The sequence below is a fragment of the Hyaena hyaena genome, unplaced genomic scaffold (genome assembly GCF_003009895.1).
Source record: "Hyaena hyaena isolate Hyena2069 unplaced genomic scaffold, ASM300989v1 scaffold_144, whole genome shotgun sequence".
NCBI classification, from domain to species: domain Eukaryota; kingdom Metazoa; phylum Chordata; class Mammalia; order Carnivora; family Hyaenidae; genus Hyaena; species Hyaena hyaena.
This window is the reverse complement of record NW_024080776.1, coordinates 3,188,645-3,203,117: the sequence shown is the minus strand read 5'-3', so window position 1 is coordinate 3,203,117 and position 14,473 is coordinate 3,188,645. Positions and strand designations below refer to the sequence as shown.

General features: G+C 38.0%; 1 protein-coding gene across 1 annotated transcript in view; it reads left to right on the top strand.

The window, feature by feature from the left end:
- The window catches only part of EIF2B3 (eukaryotic translation initiation factor 2B subunit gamma), a 123,313-nt gene that overhangs the window by 44,020 nt on the left and 64,820 nt on the right, over window positions 1-14,473 (top strand). Inside the window, exon 5 of the mRNA XM_039238602.1 lies at window positions 4,415-4,526. Coding sequence (XP_039094533.1) covers window positions 4,415-4,526 — 112 coding nt within the window. The remainder of the gene's footprint in view (window positions 1-4,414; window positions 4,527-14,473) is intronic.

Here is a 14,473-nt window from a genome sequence, read left to right as displayed (position 1 = left end):
ATTTGCTTCGCCAAAGCCAGCAAGGAAGAGAATCTCCTAACAAGACAGAAATTACAAAGTTATGTAACTGAATCACAAAAGTAATATCTCATCACTTTTGCCACATTTTGTTGGTTAGAAGCAAGTTGCTAGCCAGCCTGTACTCAGTGGGAGGGGATACAGAAGTTGTGTGATTACCAAGAGGCAATTAACATTCTTAGATGCTGCCTACCACAGTTGGGCACACTAATATGTCTAGGGCCTAAGCTGTGATAGTTGACTTTCTGTTTCATCCAGTCTGTTGCCATACTGGAGGCCCAAGCTTGTTTATATAACAGCAGCAGGTTCTAAAAGAGTAAGAGAAGAGGCACCTGGTTGGCTCAGTTGGTTGAGCATCTGACTATTGATTTCGGTTCAGGTCATGATCCCAGGATCGTGGGATTAAACCACATTAGGCTCTACACTCAGCATGGAGCCCATGTGGGATTCTCTCTCTCTTTCCTTCTCTAAAAAAAAGAGAGAGAGAGAGAGAAGAAGCTACAAACAAGGTCTCCTGCAGCTAAGCTTCGACTCAGACTGTGTCATTCCATTGCACTCTGTTAAAGCTAGTTGCTAGGCCAGCCTAGATATAAAGGATGGAGAACTAGACCTTATCTCTTTTTCTCCTTCACAGGAGAAAAGCACTTCTTTTCCTTCACTTCTTTTTATTATGGTAAAATACATGAAAAATTTACCAACCTTTTTAGGTGTACAGTCCAGAGGTATTTTTTTAAAGATTTATTTAAAATTTTTTTGTTTTATTTATTTTTGAGACAGAGAGAGACAGAGCACGAGTGGGTGAGGGGCAGAGAGAAAGGGAGACACAGAATCTGAAACAGGCTCCAGGCTCTGAGCTATCAGCACAGAACACGATGCGGGGCTCGAACCCATGAGCTATGAGATCATGACCTGAGCTGAAGTCAGACGCTTAACTGAGCCACCGAGGTGCCCCTCTTTTTTTTTTTTTTTTATTGTTTATTTTATTTTTGAGAGAGAGAGAATGAGCAGAGGGGCAGAGGGTGGGAGCAGAGAGAGGAGAGGACAGAGGATCTGAAGCAGGCTCTATGCTGACAGTAGCAGAGTGTCCGTTGCGGGGCTCAAACTTGTGAATTGTGAGATCATGACCTGAGTTGAAGTCAGACATTCAACCGACTGAGCCACTCAGGTGCCCCATATACTTTCTGTCTCTATGATTTTAACTACTTTAAGTGCCATATATACGTGGAATCATACAGTATTTGTCTTTTTGTCACTGGCTCATTTCATAAAGGACAATGCCGTCAAGGTTCATTCATGCTTAGCATATTGGAAGATTTCCTTCATTTTTAAGGCTGAATAATATTCTCTTGTATGTATATGTTACATTTTGTTTATACATTACTCCTTCAGTGGACACTTGGGTTGTTTTCACATTTTTGCTACTGTGAACAATGCTGTTATGAACAATGGTGTACACACTATCTCTGTGAGACCCTGCTTTCAGTTCTTTTGGGTGATACACCCAGATGTGGAATTGCTGAACCATGCGGTAATTCTATTTTTTTAAATTTTTTGAGGAACCGCCATACTATTTTCCACTGTGGCTATACCGTTTTACATTCTAGACCTTACCTCTTGAAGAAGTACAACAAATTTGTAACCCTTTTAATTCTGCTATATATTTTTTTAGTTTTTACTTGCTAATATTTTATTTAAGATCCTTGTATTTATATAATAAATGAATATGCCTATAATTTTCTTTTCTCGTAATATCTTTCTCTGGTCTTGGTATCAGGATCATGCTCGCCTCATAAAACGTGTTGGAATTCCCTACCATAAACATAATACCTATCACAAGGGAGGTGCACAAGTATATTTATTAGTTGAATGAATGAATGGATAAGTAAAATGACTGTAGAGGAGACAGAAGTGTCAGATAAGTAAAAATCAACTAGAAAAAAATATGAATAGTTGCCAGAATTTTGTTTAATTTCTATTCATAGCTTTAACTGCTTTCTTAACCTTATTTTTGTAGTCTTCTTAGGATGGACATTTTGATGTTACATTCTCTGCTCCCAAAGTAGAATTTACTTTGTTAAAACAGAACATAAAGAAACAAGTTCCTATAATTTGTAGTGTATTCTGAGATCCCAGTTACTATGGGAGCTTCAAGGAAGCAAATACAAGGAGGGGCCCCTGAGAGTGAGGCATGTGAGTAAAGAGCAACATAACTGAAGCATGGACTTGGAAATCACTGCTCCCAGGACATTCAATAATTCGAGGCTGTGTAAGGCTGAAGAACTTGGATAGAGTAAGCACTCCAAATTATATCCAAAAATAACATCTCTGTGTTTCTTTTTAAAATATTGGCTCATAATCAGACTGTTGCAGACCTTTATATTCTCGAGTTTCCATGTAATAGATGAACTGATATATGTCATATCTGCAGTGTGGCATTTGAAATTCTCTGCAAAATTTGCTTCAGTTGAAATTCTCTGTGAAACTTACCCTCAAGTTGGCATTCTTTGCCCTTCCTTCTTTGGAGTTCACTAATCTTGGTTATTGAAAAAAACAACATATAACCAATTTTTTTAAAGTTCTTTTAGTTATTTAAGTAATCTCTGTACCTAGCGTGGGACTCAAACTTCTGACCCTGAGATCAAGAGTTACATGCTCTTCTGACTGAGCCAGCCAGGCACCCCAACATATGATTTTTTATGATAGTTTTTCCCTATTTGGATTCAGACACTACATGTGATAAGAGGACCGGAAACCATCTCAAGGAATGAAGGCTTTCAAGCACCTGGGCTAAACACATTATACACTTGTAATACATTTGGTTCTAGGTTTATAGGCAGCTGTAGCCAACAGTGAATCATGTTCAGTTATATAGTAGCTCTTGTCTGTCAGTAGGAGACAGACAAATTCATCTTTAGAAATACTGTTTTTCTAGAGCCCAACTTTTTTCTTCTCCTTTCAAAGAGGTATTAAATCATTGCTTTATTATTGTGAGGATCAAATGAGAGCATGCATTTTTTAAAATTTTTTTAACTTAAAACATTTTATTTAATGTTTGGTTTAATAGCATTATTATGAGCTTTACAAATCTTAACTGCTCATAACAAGCCTGTGAGGTAGGTGCTATTATGATACCCATTTTGCAGATGAAGCTGAAGAAAAGAGAAGTTGAGTGTCTTGGTTAGGACATACAGCTAGTAAGTGGGATTTGTACCCAGGTGATCAGGCCTCAGAGGCTCTCTTCTTAATCATTATGCTATGCTGCCTCTATGTGAAAATGCTTTTGTAAGCTATAGATACTCCTCAGATTTTAGTAGGATATTTTATTAAGTGCCTGACACTGTACTAGATGTTAAAGGAGATATAAAGGAATCCTAAGCCTGCCTTTGAAGAATTTATTATCTGGTTGGCGGAAAGAAATCTAACACAGAAAACAGCAATAATATGACAGCCTGTAAAATCACTGTTTACCAAAGAACCGTCCACATCTAGTAAAAATTCACCTTATTTTCTTTGAATGATCTGTCATACAGAATAATAAAATCTGATGTATAATAGATATATAGTTAATGTTGATTGTACATGTCTGTAAATAATATTTTTCCCATTTCCACAGTGAGCAGACCTAGGGTATTATTTGCAGAGAAAGGATTCCTTTTTTCTGTGCCATGTAGTGAGTTTTTGGTTCATCCACATATTCAGCTTTTTATTATTAATCGTTATTTATTTATTGTTGACAAAGGAAAATTATGTGTAATTAAAGTATACATTGAGGGGCATCTTGGGTGGCTCAGTCAGTAGTGTCCGACTTCGGCTCAGGTTATGATCTCACGGTTCGTGGGTTTGAGCCCCGTGTCAGGCTCTGTGCTGACAGCTAACTCAGAGCCTGGAGCCTATCTCAGATTCTGTGTCTCCCTCTCTCTCTGACCCTCTCCTGCTCGTGCTGTCTCTGTCTCAGAAATAAACAAACATTAAGAAAAAAATTTTTTAAATAAAAAATAAATGTATGATATGTATACACAATATAGTACATATACTATTACTGTTTTTCTGAGCTATTTGAGAATAAGTTGCAGACATGATTTCCTTTGCTTTTAAATACATCAGTGTGTATCCTGCTCCCCACTTCTCAGCGCTGCCCAAAAAGGAAATAGCATTGCTATAATACTTTAATCTATAGACCTTATTGAAACTTCACCAGTTAACCTAATAATATCCTTTAGAACAGTACAAAACATTTTGACTACCCATGTTTTAAACACTGTGATAAGTTTGTCCTATATAACAATCCTGTATTTAGTTCCAAGAGAATTGTGAGCAGGTGCCCTGTCCCCCTGACTTAGTCATGCAGGCAGGGGCAAATGGCTTTGTTTGATTTTCTTTATTTTGTATGATTCAGTGGAGCAGCGTGACTTCATTGGAGTGGACAGCACAGGAAAGAGGCTGCTCTTCATGGCTAATGAAGCGGACTTGGATGAAGAGCTGGTCATTAAGGGATCCATCCTGCAGAAGTAAGCCCTAGGGTTTTTCTTTCTGGCAATTCTCCTTGTCTTAAAACAAAATAAAACCACCCAGTGGATGGGAAAGAGGGAATGAAAACTAGATTATACTGTGTGAAATTGACAAAAGTATGTGACTATTTTCCCATGAGACAGGATGAAGGCTTTTCTTCACCACATAAGCTTAGCTTTTCCCTGTGTCTTTTCTTGCCAAGGTAGAGTCAAATCCTGCATAGCAGTAGAGCATAGCAGCTGTGGAGAAAACAGGGAACAAGATTGTCTTTCTAATAGTTTTATAGACCTTCTTTTGCTTTTTTTTTTTTTTAATGTGGTAAACACACATTTTAACCACTTTTAAGTGTACGGTTTAGTAGTGTGAAACGTATTCACATTGTTGTGAAACAGACCTCCAAAACTTTTTCATCTTGCACATCTGAAGTTTTATATCCATTAAACAACAGCTTTTCTCTTTTTCCTGTCCCTTAGCTCTAGGTAATCACCATTTGACTTTCTGTTTCTATGAACTTGACTACTTTAAAAGTAGATACCTCAGATAATTGGAATTATACAGTACTTGTGTTTTTTCGACTGGCTTATTTCGCTTAGTATAATATCCTCAGGGTTCATTCATGTTGTAGCATGTGTCAGAATTTCCTTCTTTTTTTAAAGCTACGTAATATTCCATCATGTATGTATGCCACATTTCTCAAATTTATTCCTTTGTCCACAGACATTTGGTTTGCTTCCACCTCTTGGCTATTGTGAATAAGCTGCATGAACATGTGTGCACATATTCCTTTGATATCCTGCTTTGAATTCTTCTGGATATACACCCAGAAGTGGGATTACTAGATTATATGAGTTATAGTTTTAATTTTTGGAGGAACCTCCATACTATTTTCTATAATGGCTGTACCATTTTACAATTGTACCAAAAGTACACACAGGTTCCAATTTCTCTACATCCTCACCAACACTTGCTATTTTCTCTTTTTTGATAGTATCCATCCTAGTGGCTACAAATAGGCAAACCAGGCATATTTTCTTTTTTCTTTTCTTTCTTTTTTTTTTTTTTTTTACAAATAGTTTATTGTCAAATTAGTTTCCACATAACACTCAGTGCTCATCCCCACAAGTGTCCTCCTCCATGCCCATCCACCCCCCCACATCCCTCAGTCCTCAGTTTTTGTCAGCATTCAAGAGTCTCTCATGGTTTGCCTCTCCCCCTTGTTCCTCCGTCAAGTTCCTCCTAATCCTCCTATACGTGCAAACATATGATATTTGTCCTTCTCTGCCTGACTTATTTCGCTCAGCATAACACCCTCAAGGTCCATCCATGTTGCTACACATGGCCAGATTTCATTGTTTCTCATTGCCATGGAGTATTCCATGGTATAGATAAACCACATCTTCTTGATCCATTCATCTGTTGATGGACACTTAGGCTCTTTCCATGTTTTAGCTATTGTGGAGAGTGCTGCTATGAACATTGGGGTACATGTGCTCCTATGCATCAGCATTTCTGTATCCCTTGGGTAAATTCCTAGCAGTGCTATTGCTGGGCCATAGGGGAGTTCTATTGTTAGTTTCCTTAGGAACCTCCACACTGTTTTCCAGAGGGGCTGTACCAGTTTACATTCCCACCAACAGTGTAGGAGGGTGCCCGTTTCTCCACATCCTCGCTAGCATCTAGAGTTCTCTGATTTGCTCATTTTAGCCACTCTGACTGGCGTGAGGTGGTATCTCAGTGTGGTTTTGATTTGTATTTCCCTGATGAGGAGAGATGCTGAGCATCGTTTCATGTGTCTGTTGGCCATCTCAAACCAGGCATATTTTCTTGAATCAATATTGATTAAGTGCTTACCCAGCATGGACTTTTTCATCAGAAGCCACCATACTCAGAGCTTTACTGCCTCATACCAATAATAGGAATGTTTAAAAACCGTCTGGTGGGGCGCCTGGGTGGCTTAGTCGGTTAAGCGTCCGACTTTGGCTTAGGTCATGATCTCGCGGTTCGTGGGTTCGAGCCCCGCGTTGGGCTCTGTGCTGACTGCCAGCTCAGAGCCTGGAGCCTGTTTCGGAGTCTGTCACTCCCTCTCTCTGTGACCCTCCCCTGCTCATGCTGTCTCTCTCTCTCCTAGAAATAAATAAAAAACATTAAAAAAATAATAAAAAAATAAAAAAAAAATAAAAAAACCGTCTGGAGCCTGGGTTGGTATTGCCATAGCTTGCTTGTCCCAGATTGCAATTCTCTGTTATTCTTGATTAAACCTATTTTTGCTATTTAAAAAAAAAAACACAACCACACGTTTGGAACCTGGACAAAATGAATGTGAGAGGAATAAATTGGAAAAGAAAAATGTCTTATTGATTTTGCCATCCAGGACAACAGAAGTAGGAGACATATTTCAAAGTATATATTTTAATGAAAATGAAATTAAATTCTAGCTCCAGCTAGCCCAATTACCCCAATGTATTAGAGCTCTATATTAGAACTCTATTGTTGTCTATTCTGTAAAAATGGGTTTGATAATAATAAGAGGGCTGCTATGGGAAATAAAACTGGCAGAAATTTCAAAGGCAAAGTAGGATAATTAATAAAGTTTAAAAATTGAAGGTCAAGGAAAGGAACAAGATTCCGATGAAGAATAGCAAGGAATAAAGGTGGGTCCCAACTCCACCCTATCACTACTTCCCAGAAGCCATACTGATGCATAAATGAAATCCTGCAAATTCCCACTAAAAGCTCCAAAGCTGGAAAGAACCAAATCAAGCACATTTTATCTTCTTTTTTTAAGTACTTTTATCTTCCTCTGACTGAGAAGTAGTGGGAACAACTACTTGCAAATAAATGATGAAGCAGAGAAAATGAACAATGAGGCTGACTCTTTAATAGAAATGAAAGATCAAGCATAGAAATGAATAGGTGAAGTAATATGAAGCTGGAGACTATCCCTCTGTAGGAATGGAATATAACCCTTAATCATGTGGAATGAAAGAAAAATCTTTAACAGAATCTCAGGAAAGAAAAATATGTGTTTTTTTTAAAGATTATTTCTACTTATTTTGAGAGAGCTATAGAGAACAAGCAGGGGAGGGGCAGAGAAAGAAAGAGGGAGACAGAATTCCAAGCAGGCTCTGCACTAACAGCACAGAGCACAACATGGGACTCAAACTCATGAACCATGAGATCATGACCTGGTCCACAGTCAAGAGTTGGACACTTAATTGACTGAGCTACCCATGCCCCCCAAAAAGAATATTTTAACAAAGATTCTGCAGCACCTTAGCTCTGTTCCCTCTGCCCTTTCTATACCTCTGGCTCACATCATTCCTTTAAGCCATAGAAAAATACACAGAATATAAAATAACCAGCACTACTGGGTATTTACCCAAAGAAAACAAAAACAGTAATTTGAAAAGATATGTGCATTCCTGTGTTTATTACAGCATTATTTATAGTAGCCAAGATATGGAAGCAACCTGCCATCGATACATTGATGGATGAATGAATAAAGAAGATGTGGTAATATATACAGTGAAATATTAGCCATGAAAAAGAATGAGATCTTGCCATTTGCAACATGAGGATAGACCGACCTAGAAAGTATTATGCTAAGTGAAATAAGTCAGACAGAGAAAGGTAAATACCATATGATTTCACTTGTTTGTGTAATCTAAAAAAAAAACCCAAAATTTTAAAAAGCAGAAACAGGTGCACCTGTCTGGTTCGGTTGGTGGAGCATTCAACTCTTGAGCTGGAAGTTGTGAGTTTGAGCCCCACATTGAGTACAGAGATTACTTAAAAATAAAATATTTTGGGGGCACCTGTGTGACTCAGTCAGTTAAATGTCTGACTTCGGCTCAGGTCATGATCTCATGGTTCGTGAGTTTGAGCACCACATCGGGCTCTCCGCTTTCAGCTCAGAGCCCGCTTCAGATCCTCTGTCCCCTCTCTCTGCCCCCCCACAACTTACATGTGCTCTCTCTGTCTCTCAAAAATAAACATTAAAAAAAATTTTTTTAATAAAGTCTTTTTCAAAAAAATGAAAATTAAAAAAATTAAAGGCAGAAACAGGCCCATAAATAAAATGAATAAACTGGTGGTTGCCACAGGGGAGGGGAGTAGGGAGTGGGTATAAAGAGGTGAAGGAGAGTGGGAGGTACTGGTTTCTAGTTATGGGATGAATAAGTCACAGGAATGAAAGGCTCAACATAGAGAATATAGTCATGGTATTATAATAGTGTTGTATGGTAACAGATGGTAGCTACACTTGTGGTCAGCATAGCATAACAGTATAGACTTGTCAAATCACTATATTGTACATACGAAACTAATGTAACAGTGTGTGTCACCTATACTTCAGTAAAAAAAAAAAAGAAAGAAAAAAAAAATCACCACCACTCACTTGGTAGTTGGTCTCAGGTACAGGAGGACGAAAAATAAGAACTCATCCATATCATATCAAAACAAATAAGCATGAACAAGACCAAAATAATTGCTATGTCAACTGTGCAGACTTACAGCAAGCAAAATGAAATCAAGAAAAATATTCTAAAAAGAACAAAAAAAGTATCCTGAAAAAAAGCATAATTCATTGAATAGAATTTCTTACTCCTGTACAACTGTACAACTAAAAAACAACTCATCAAAATGTGAATTTAATAAATAAAAGTTCAGTGATGAGATAGTAAAACAAAATGAGATAAAAGGCAGTATTGTAGAACTAAGAAAATAAATTGAAGACCAATTAAATTAGCAAAGAACAGAACAGATACCATTGAAAATCAAATTATTAACAGAAGAAAGCTTTGAGATATTCAGTAATTTCAGTGAAAATGATTAAAAATTATAGCGAATCTAATAGAAATAAAAGACAAAGATGACAATAAACTAATGTCTCTGAAATACAGAACTAAACATGGGACCAAAAGGTGTATTCAAAGATATAAGGACTTCTTGGTAAAGTAAAATGGATTTTAACATAAAATTAGAAGGGCTGAGTAAATATGAGGATTTCTGAAACCCCATTAAAACACAGGGATTTTAGAGAGGTGTAAATTCAGAAGTCTAAAGAAGATGGAAAAGGAAAGAGCAGAAGCAGTAAAGCAGGACAATTTAATACACTGAGAAAGCTGAATGCTAAGCCAGCAGTGGGAAAAGATGAACTGCACACTGATTCACCCTACAAAACTCTTTAAAGAGTCAGGATTCAACGGCACCAAGTATATCTACAAGTGAAGCTAAAGGAATACTTGAAAATCTTCCAAACTGTAGATTGATCCTCAGGTTACCTCCCCAAGACCTCACATCCCTAGCAAGAGACTAGAGATTTATTCTCAGAAGAAGGTAAAATAGAAGCTCTCTGGGTTGGGGCATCAGGCATAAATGAGGGATGGAGATACAATGCAAAAAGTGAGTAGTAAATGTATATCCTAAGGTCTTCAGCTTCTGTCTCCCAATTAGCTTCTAAATACTAGCAGCCAGGCTTGCACCTGTCAAGCAAGGACATTAGAGTATTCTTCTCTGTGGTAGCAGACAGTCCAAGAGGAGACCTAAAAGATACAGACATCAGGAAACTCCCAACAGAGAATCCACTTCTTGGATCATCCTACATTGAATTTCAAAGTTGACAAAGCCTACCACGTGTTCAGCGCTCACAATGAGATTTTGTGTATGTGCGTGCCACTCTTAAATTTAGATAAAAAGAAATGGGGATTATGAGTTCTAGAGGCCAGAACAAATAAACAGGGAAAAAAAGCCCAACAAGTTAGCCGAAAAAAAGACCAACTGGGGGGCACCTGGGTGGCTTAGTCGGTTAAGCTTCCGACTTTCGCTTAGGTCATGATCTCGCATTCGTGGGTTCGAGCCCCGCGTTGGGCTGTGTCAGAGCCTGGAGCCTGTTTCAGTCTGTGACTCCCTCTCTCTCTCACCCTCCCCTGCTCACGCTGTCTCTCTCTCTCTCTCCTAGAAATAATAAATAAATAATAAATAAATAAATAAATAAAATTAAAAAAAAAAAAAAGACCAACTGAAATCTTAGGAGTTGGGGAGCCTGGGTGACTCAGTCAGTTGAACATCTGACTCTTGATTTCTGCTCGGGTCATGATTCCAGGGTTGTGGTCATAGAGCCTGCTTGGGATTCTCATTCTCTCCTGTTGCTCCTCTTCCCCACTGGCACATATGTTCTCTCTCTCTCTCTCTCTCTGTCATAAATAGATAGATGGGTAGAGAGGGAGAGAGGGCACATGGCTCAGTAGGTTAAGCATCTGACTTGATTTCAGCTCGTGTCATGATCTTGCAGTTCATGAGTTTGAGCCCCTCATCAGGCTCTAGGCTGACAGTGCAGAGCCTGCTTGGGATTCTGTATCTCCTTCTCTCTGCCCCTTCCCCCCTTGCACTCTCTATTTCAAAATAAATAAACTTTAAAAATTTTAAATAAATATATTTTTCAGAGAGAAAAACACTTCAAAAAAGAACATTACTCAGAAAGATTTATTAATATTTGAGCATCTGAGTACCACTATTCTGGGAGTTAGGAATACATCAGTGAACAAAACACACCAAAATCCTTGCCCTTGTTGACAGATGAGAGAATACTGCATTCATGCCCGCAAAAGCAGAATTCTGTATTTTTTTTTTAAATATATATATTTTATTTATTTCTAGGAGATAGAGGGAGAGACAGCGTGAGCAGGGGAGAGTCAGAGAGAGAGAGGGAGTCACAGACTGAAACAGGCTCCAGGCTCTGAGCTGGCAGTCAGCACAGAGCCCGACGCGGGGCTCGAACCCACGAACCGCGAGATCATGACCTAAGTGAAAGTCGGACGCTTAACCGACTAAGCCACCCAGGCGCCCCAGCAGAATTCTGTATTAAAAAGGGAACATTTAGTGTCACAAAAATAGAAACATAGATCAATGGAACGAAATAGAGAGCCCAGAAATAAGACCATGGTTTATATGGTCAATTAATCTATGACAAAAGAGGCAAGGATATACAATGGGAAAAAGACTCTCTCTTCAACAAATGGTGCTACGAAAACTGGACAGCTACATACACATAAGAATGAAACTGGACCACTCTCCAACACCACACACAAAAATAAACTCAAAATGGATTAAAGACCTAAATGTGAAACCTGAAACCATAAAATTTCTAGAAGAGAACATAGGCAGTAATTTCTCCGACATTGGCCGTAGCAACATTTTTCTACATATGTCTCCTAAGGCAAGGGAAACAAAAGCAAAAATAAACTATTGGGACTACATTAAAACAAAAACCTTTTCCACAGGGAAAGAAACCATCAACAAAACAAAAAGGCAACCCACTGAATGGGAGAAGATATTTGCAAACAATACATCCCATAAGATGTTGCTATCCAAAATATATAAAGAACTTATATGACTTAACACCAAAAAAGAAAAATCTGATTTGGGGTGTCTTGGGTGGCTTAGTCAGTTAAACGTCCAGTTTTGGTTCAGGTGGTAATCTCATGGTTCATGGGTTTGAGCCCCACGTAGGGCTCTGTGCTGATAGCTCAGAGCCTGGAGCCTGCTTCAGATTCTGTGTCTCCCTCTCTCTCTGCCCCTCCCCCACTCATGCTCTGTCTCTCTCTCAAAAATAAAACATTTATATATATAAATGTATGTGTAACACATATGTATACACACACGTGTGTGTATGTAGGCAGAGGACCTGAATAGACATTTTTTTTGTTTTGTTTTGTTTTGTTGTTTTTTTTTTTTATTTTTTTACAAATAGTTTATTGTCAAATTAGTTTCTACATAACACTCAGTGCCCATCCCCCCTCCCCCCCACATCCATCAGTCCTCAGTTTTTGTCAGCATTCAAGAGTCTCTCATGATTTGCCTCTCTCCCTTTCCCCCACCATTTCCGCCCTTCTTCTCCCCCTTGTTCCTCCGTCAAGTTCCTCCTAATTCTCCTATACGTGCAAAAAAGAAGATATAGAGATGGCCAACAGACACATGAAAAGATGTTCAACATCACTAATGATCAGGAAAATGCAAATCAAAACCACAGTGAGATACCACTTCATAGCTGTGAGAATAGCTAAAAATAAAAAAGACAAGAAACAACAAGTGTTGGTGAGGATGTGAAGAAAAAGGAACCCTCATCCATTGTTGGTGAGGATGTGAAGAAAAAGGAACCCTCATCCATTATTGGTGAGGATGTAAATTGGTACAGCCACTGTGGAAAACAGTATGGAAGTTCCTCAAAAAATTAAAAATAGAAAGACCATATGACCCAATAATTCCACTATTGAGTATTTATCCAAAGAAAATGAAAACACTAATTTCAAAAGATATATGCATCCCTGTATTTATTGCAGCATTATTTACAGTAGCCAAAGATATAGAAGAAACTTACGTGTCCATCTTTAGGTGAATGGATAAAGAAGTTGTGGTGTACACACACACACACACATACACACACACACACACACACACACAATTATACAGCCAAAAAAAAGACAAGATCTTGCCATTTGTGACAACATGAATGGACCTAGAGGGTATTATGCTAAGTGAAATAAGACTGAGAAAGACAGATACCATATGATTTTACTTACATGTGAAATCAAAAAAACAAATGAATAAGCAAACAAAAAGCAGAATCAGACCTGTAAATACAAACTGATGGTTGCCAGAAGAAAAAGTGAGGGGATGGGCAAAATGGATGAAAGGGAATGGGAGATGCAGGCTTCCAGTTAATGGACTCAATAAATCACAAGAATAAAGGGCACAGCTTAGGGAATATAGTCAGTGATATTGTAATAGTGTTTTATGGTGAGAGATGGTAGCTACATGCTTGTGATGAGAATAGCATAATATAGAGATGTTGAATTACTATGTTGTGCACATGAAACTAACATAACATTGTGGTCAACTATACTCAAAACAGTTTTTTCAAGGGGAGCATTTAGAGGCACCTAGGTGGCTCAATCAGTTAAGGGTCCAACTCTCTATTTCAGCTCAGGTCATGATCTCATGTTCGTGAGTTCAAGCTCCATATCAAGCTCTGTATTGACAGTGTGGAGCCTGCTTGGGATTCTCTCTCTCCCTCTTTCTCTGCCCTGCTCCCCCACCAAATAAACAAACTTAAAAAAAAAAAAAAAGAATAAAGGCAGCACTTAGAGAACAAGAAAGTGCTAATGCTAAAAATGAAAAACTTAATTTTGAAAAATGTTTCACAAAGTAGAATAAAACAACATATTGATAAAAAATAAAGAAATGATAAGTAAATTAAAGGAGCAACAAGAACATTTGAATATTAGTAGTTCCAGAAAGAGACAATAGAGAAAATGAAGGGGGAAGATATTATCAATGAAGTAATATACAAAACATTTTTCAGAACTAAAGGGACTGTGTTTCTAGACTGAAAGGAAACAGTGCACAGCAAAATGCATGAAAAGAAACTTACCAAGATTTTCATTATGAAATGTTATTAACACTGATATCAAAGAGAAGATTAAATAAGCTTCCAGATAGGAGGGGGGGTATCATACATAAAGGAATTAAAACAGCTTTGAACTTTGAACAGCAGCACTAGAAACGAAAACAACAGAAGAGAGCTTTCAAAATTCTTAAGTCTATATGTAGTCAAACTATCAATCAAGTGTGGAAGTAGAATAAGAATTTTACAAACATTTGCTTTCCAATCATCTGTTTTCAGAAAGCTACTAGAGAATATATAACACCAAAACTCTGGCATAAACTAAGAAAAAAGAAAGATGTAGGGTATAGGAAAAAGAATCCCTAAGATGATGATAAAGGGAGATTCCAGGGTAACACCTGTGCCCCCCCGTCTACCCTCCCCCCCGGCAGTGTAAATGGCAACCAGACCAGATTGGAATAGGTCAGAAAGCTTTGGGAATAATTTAAGGTGATCATATTTCTTCTGATGAAAATGGCAGAATAGTTGATGTGTCTGAACATT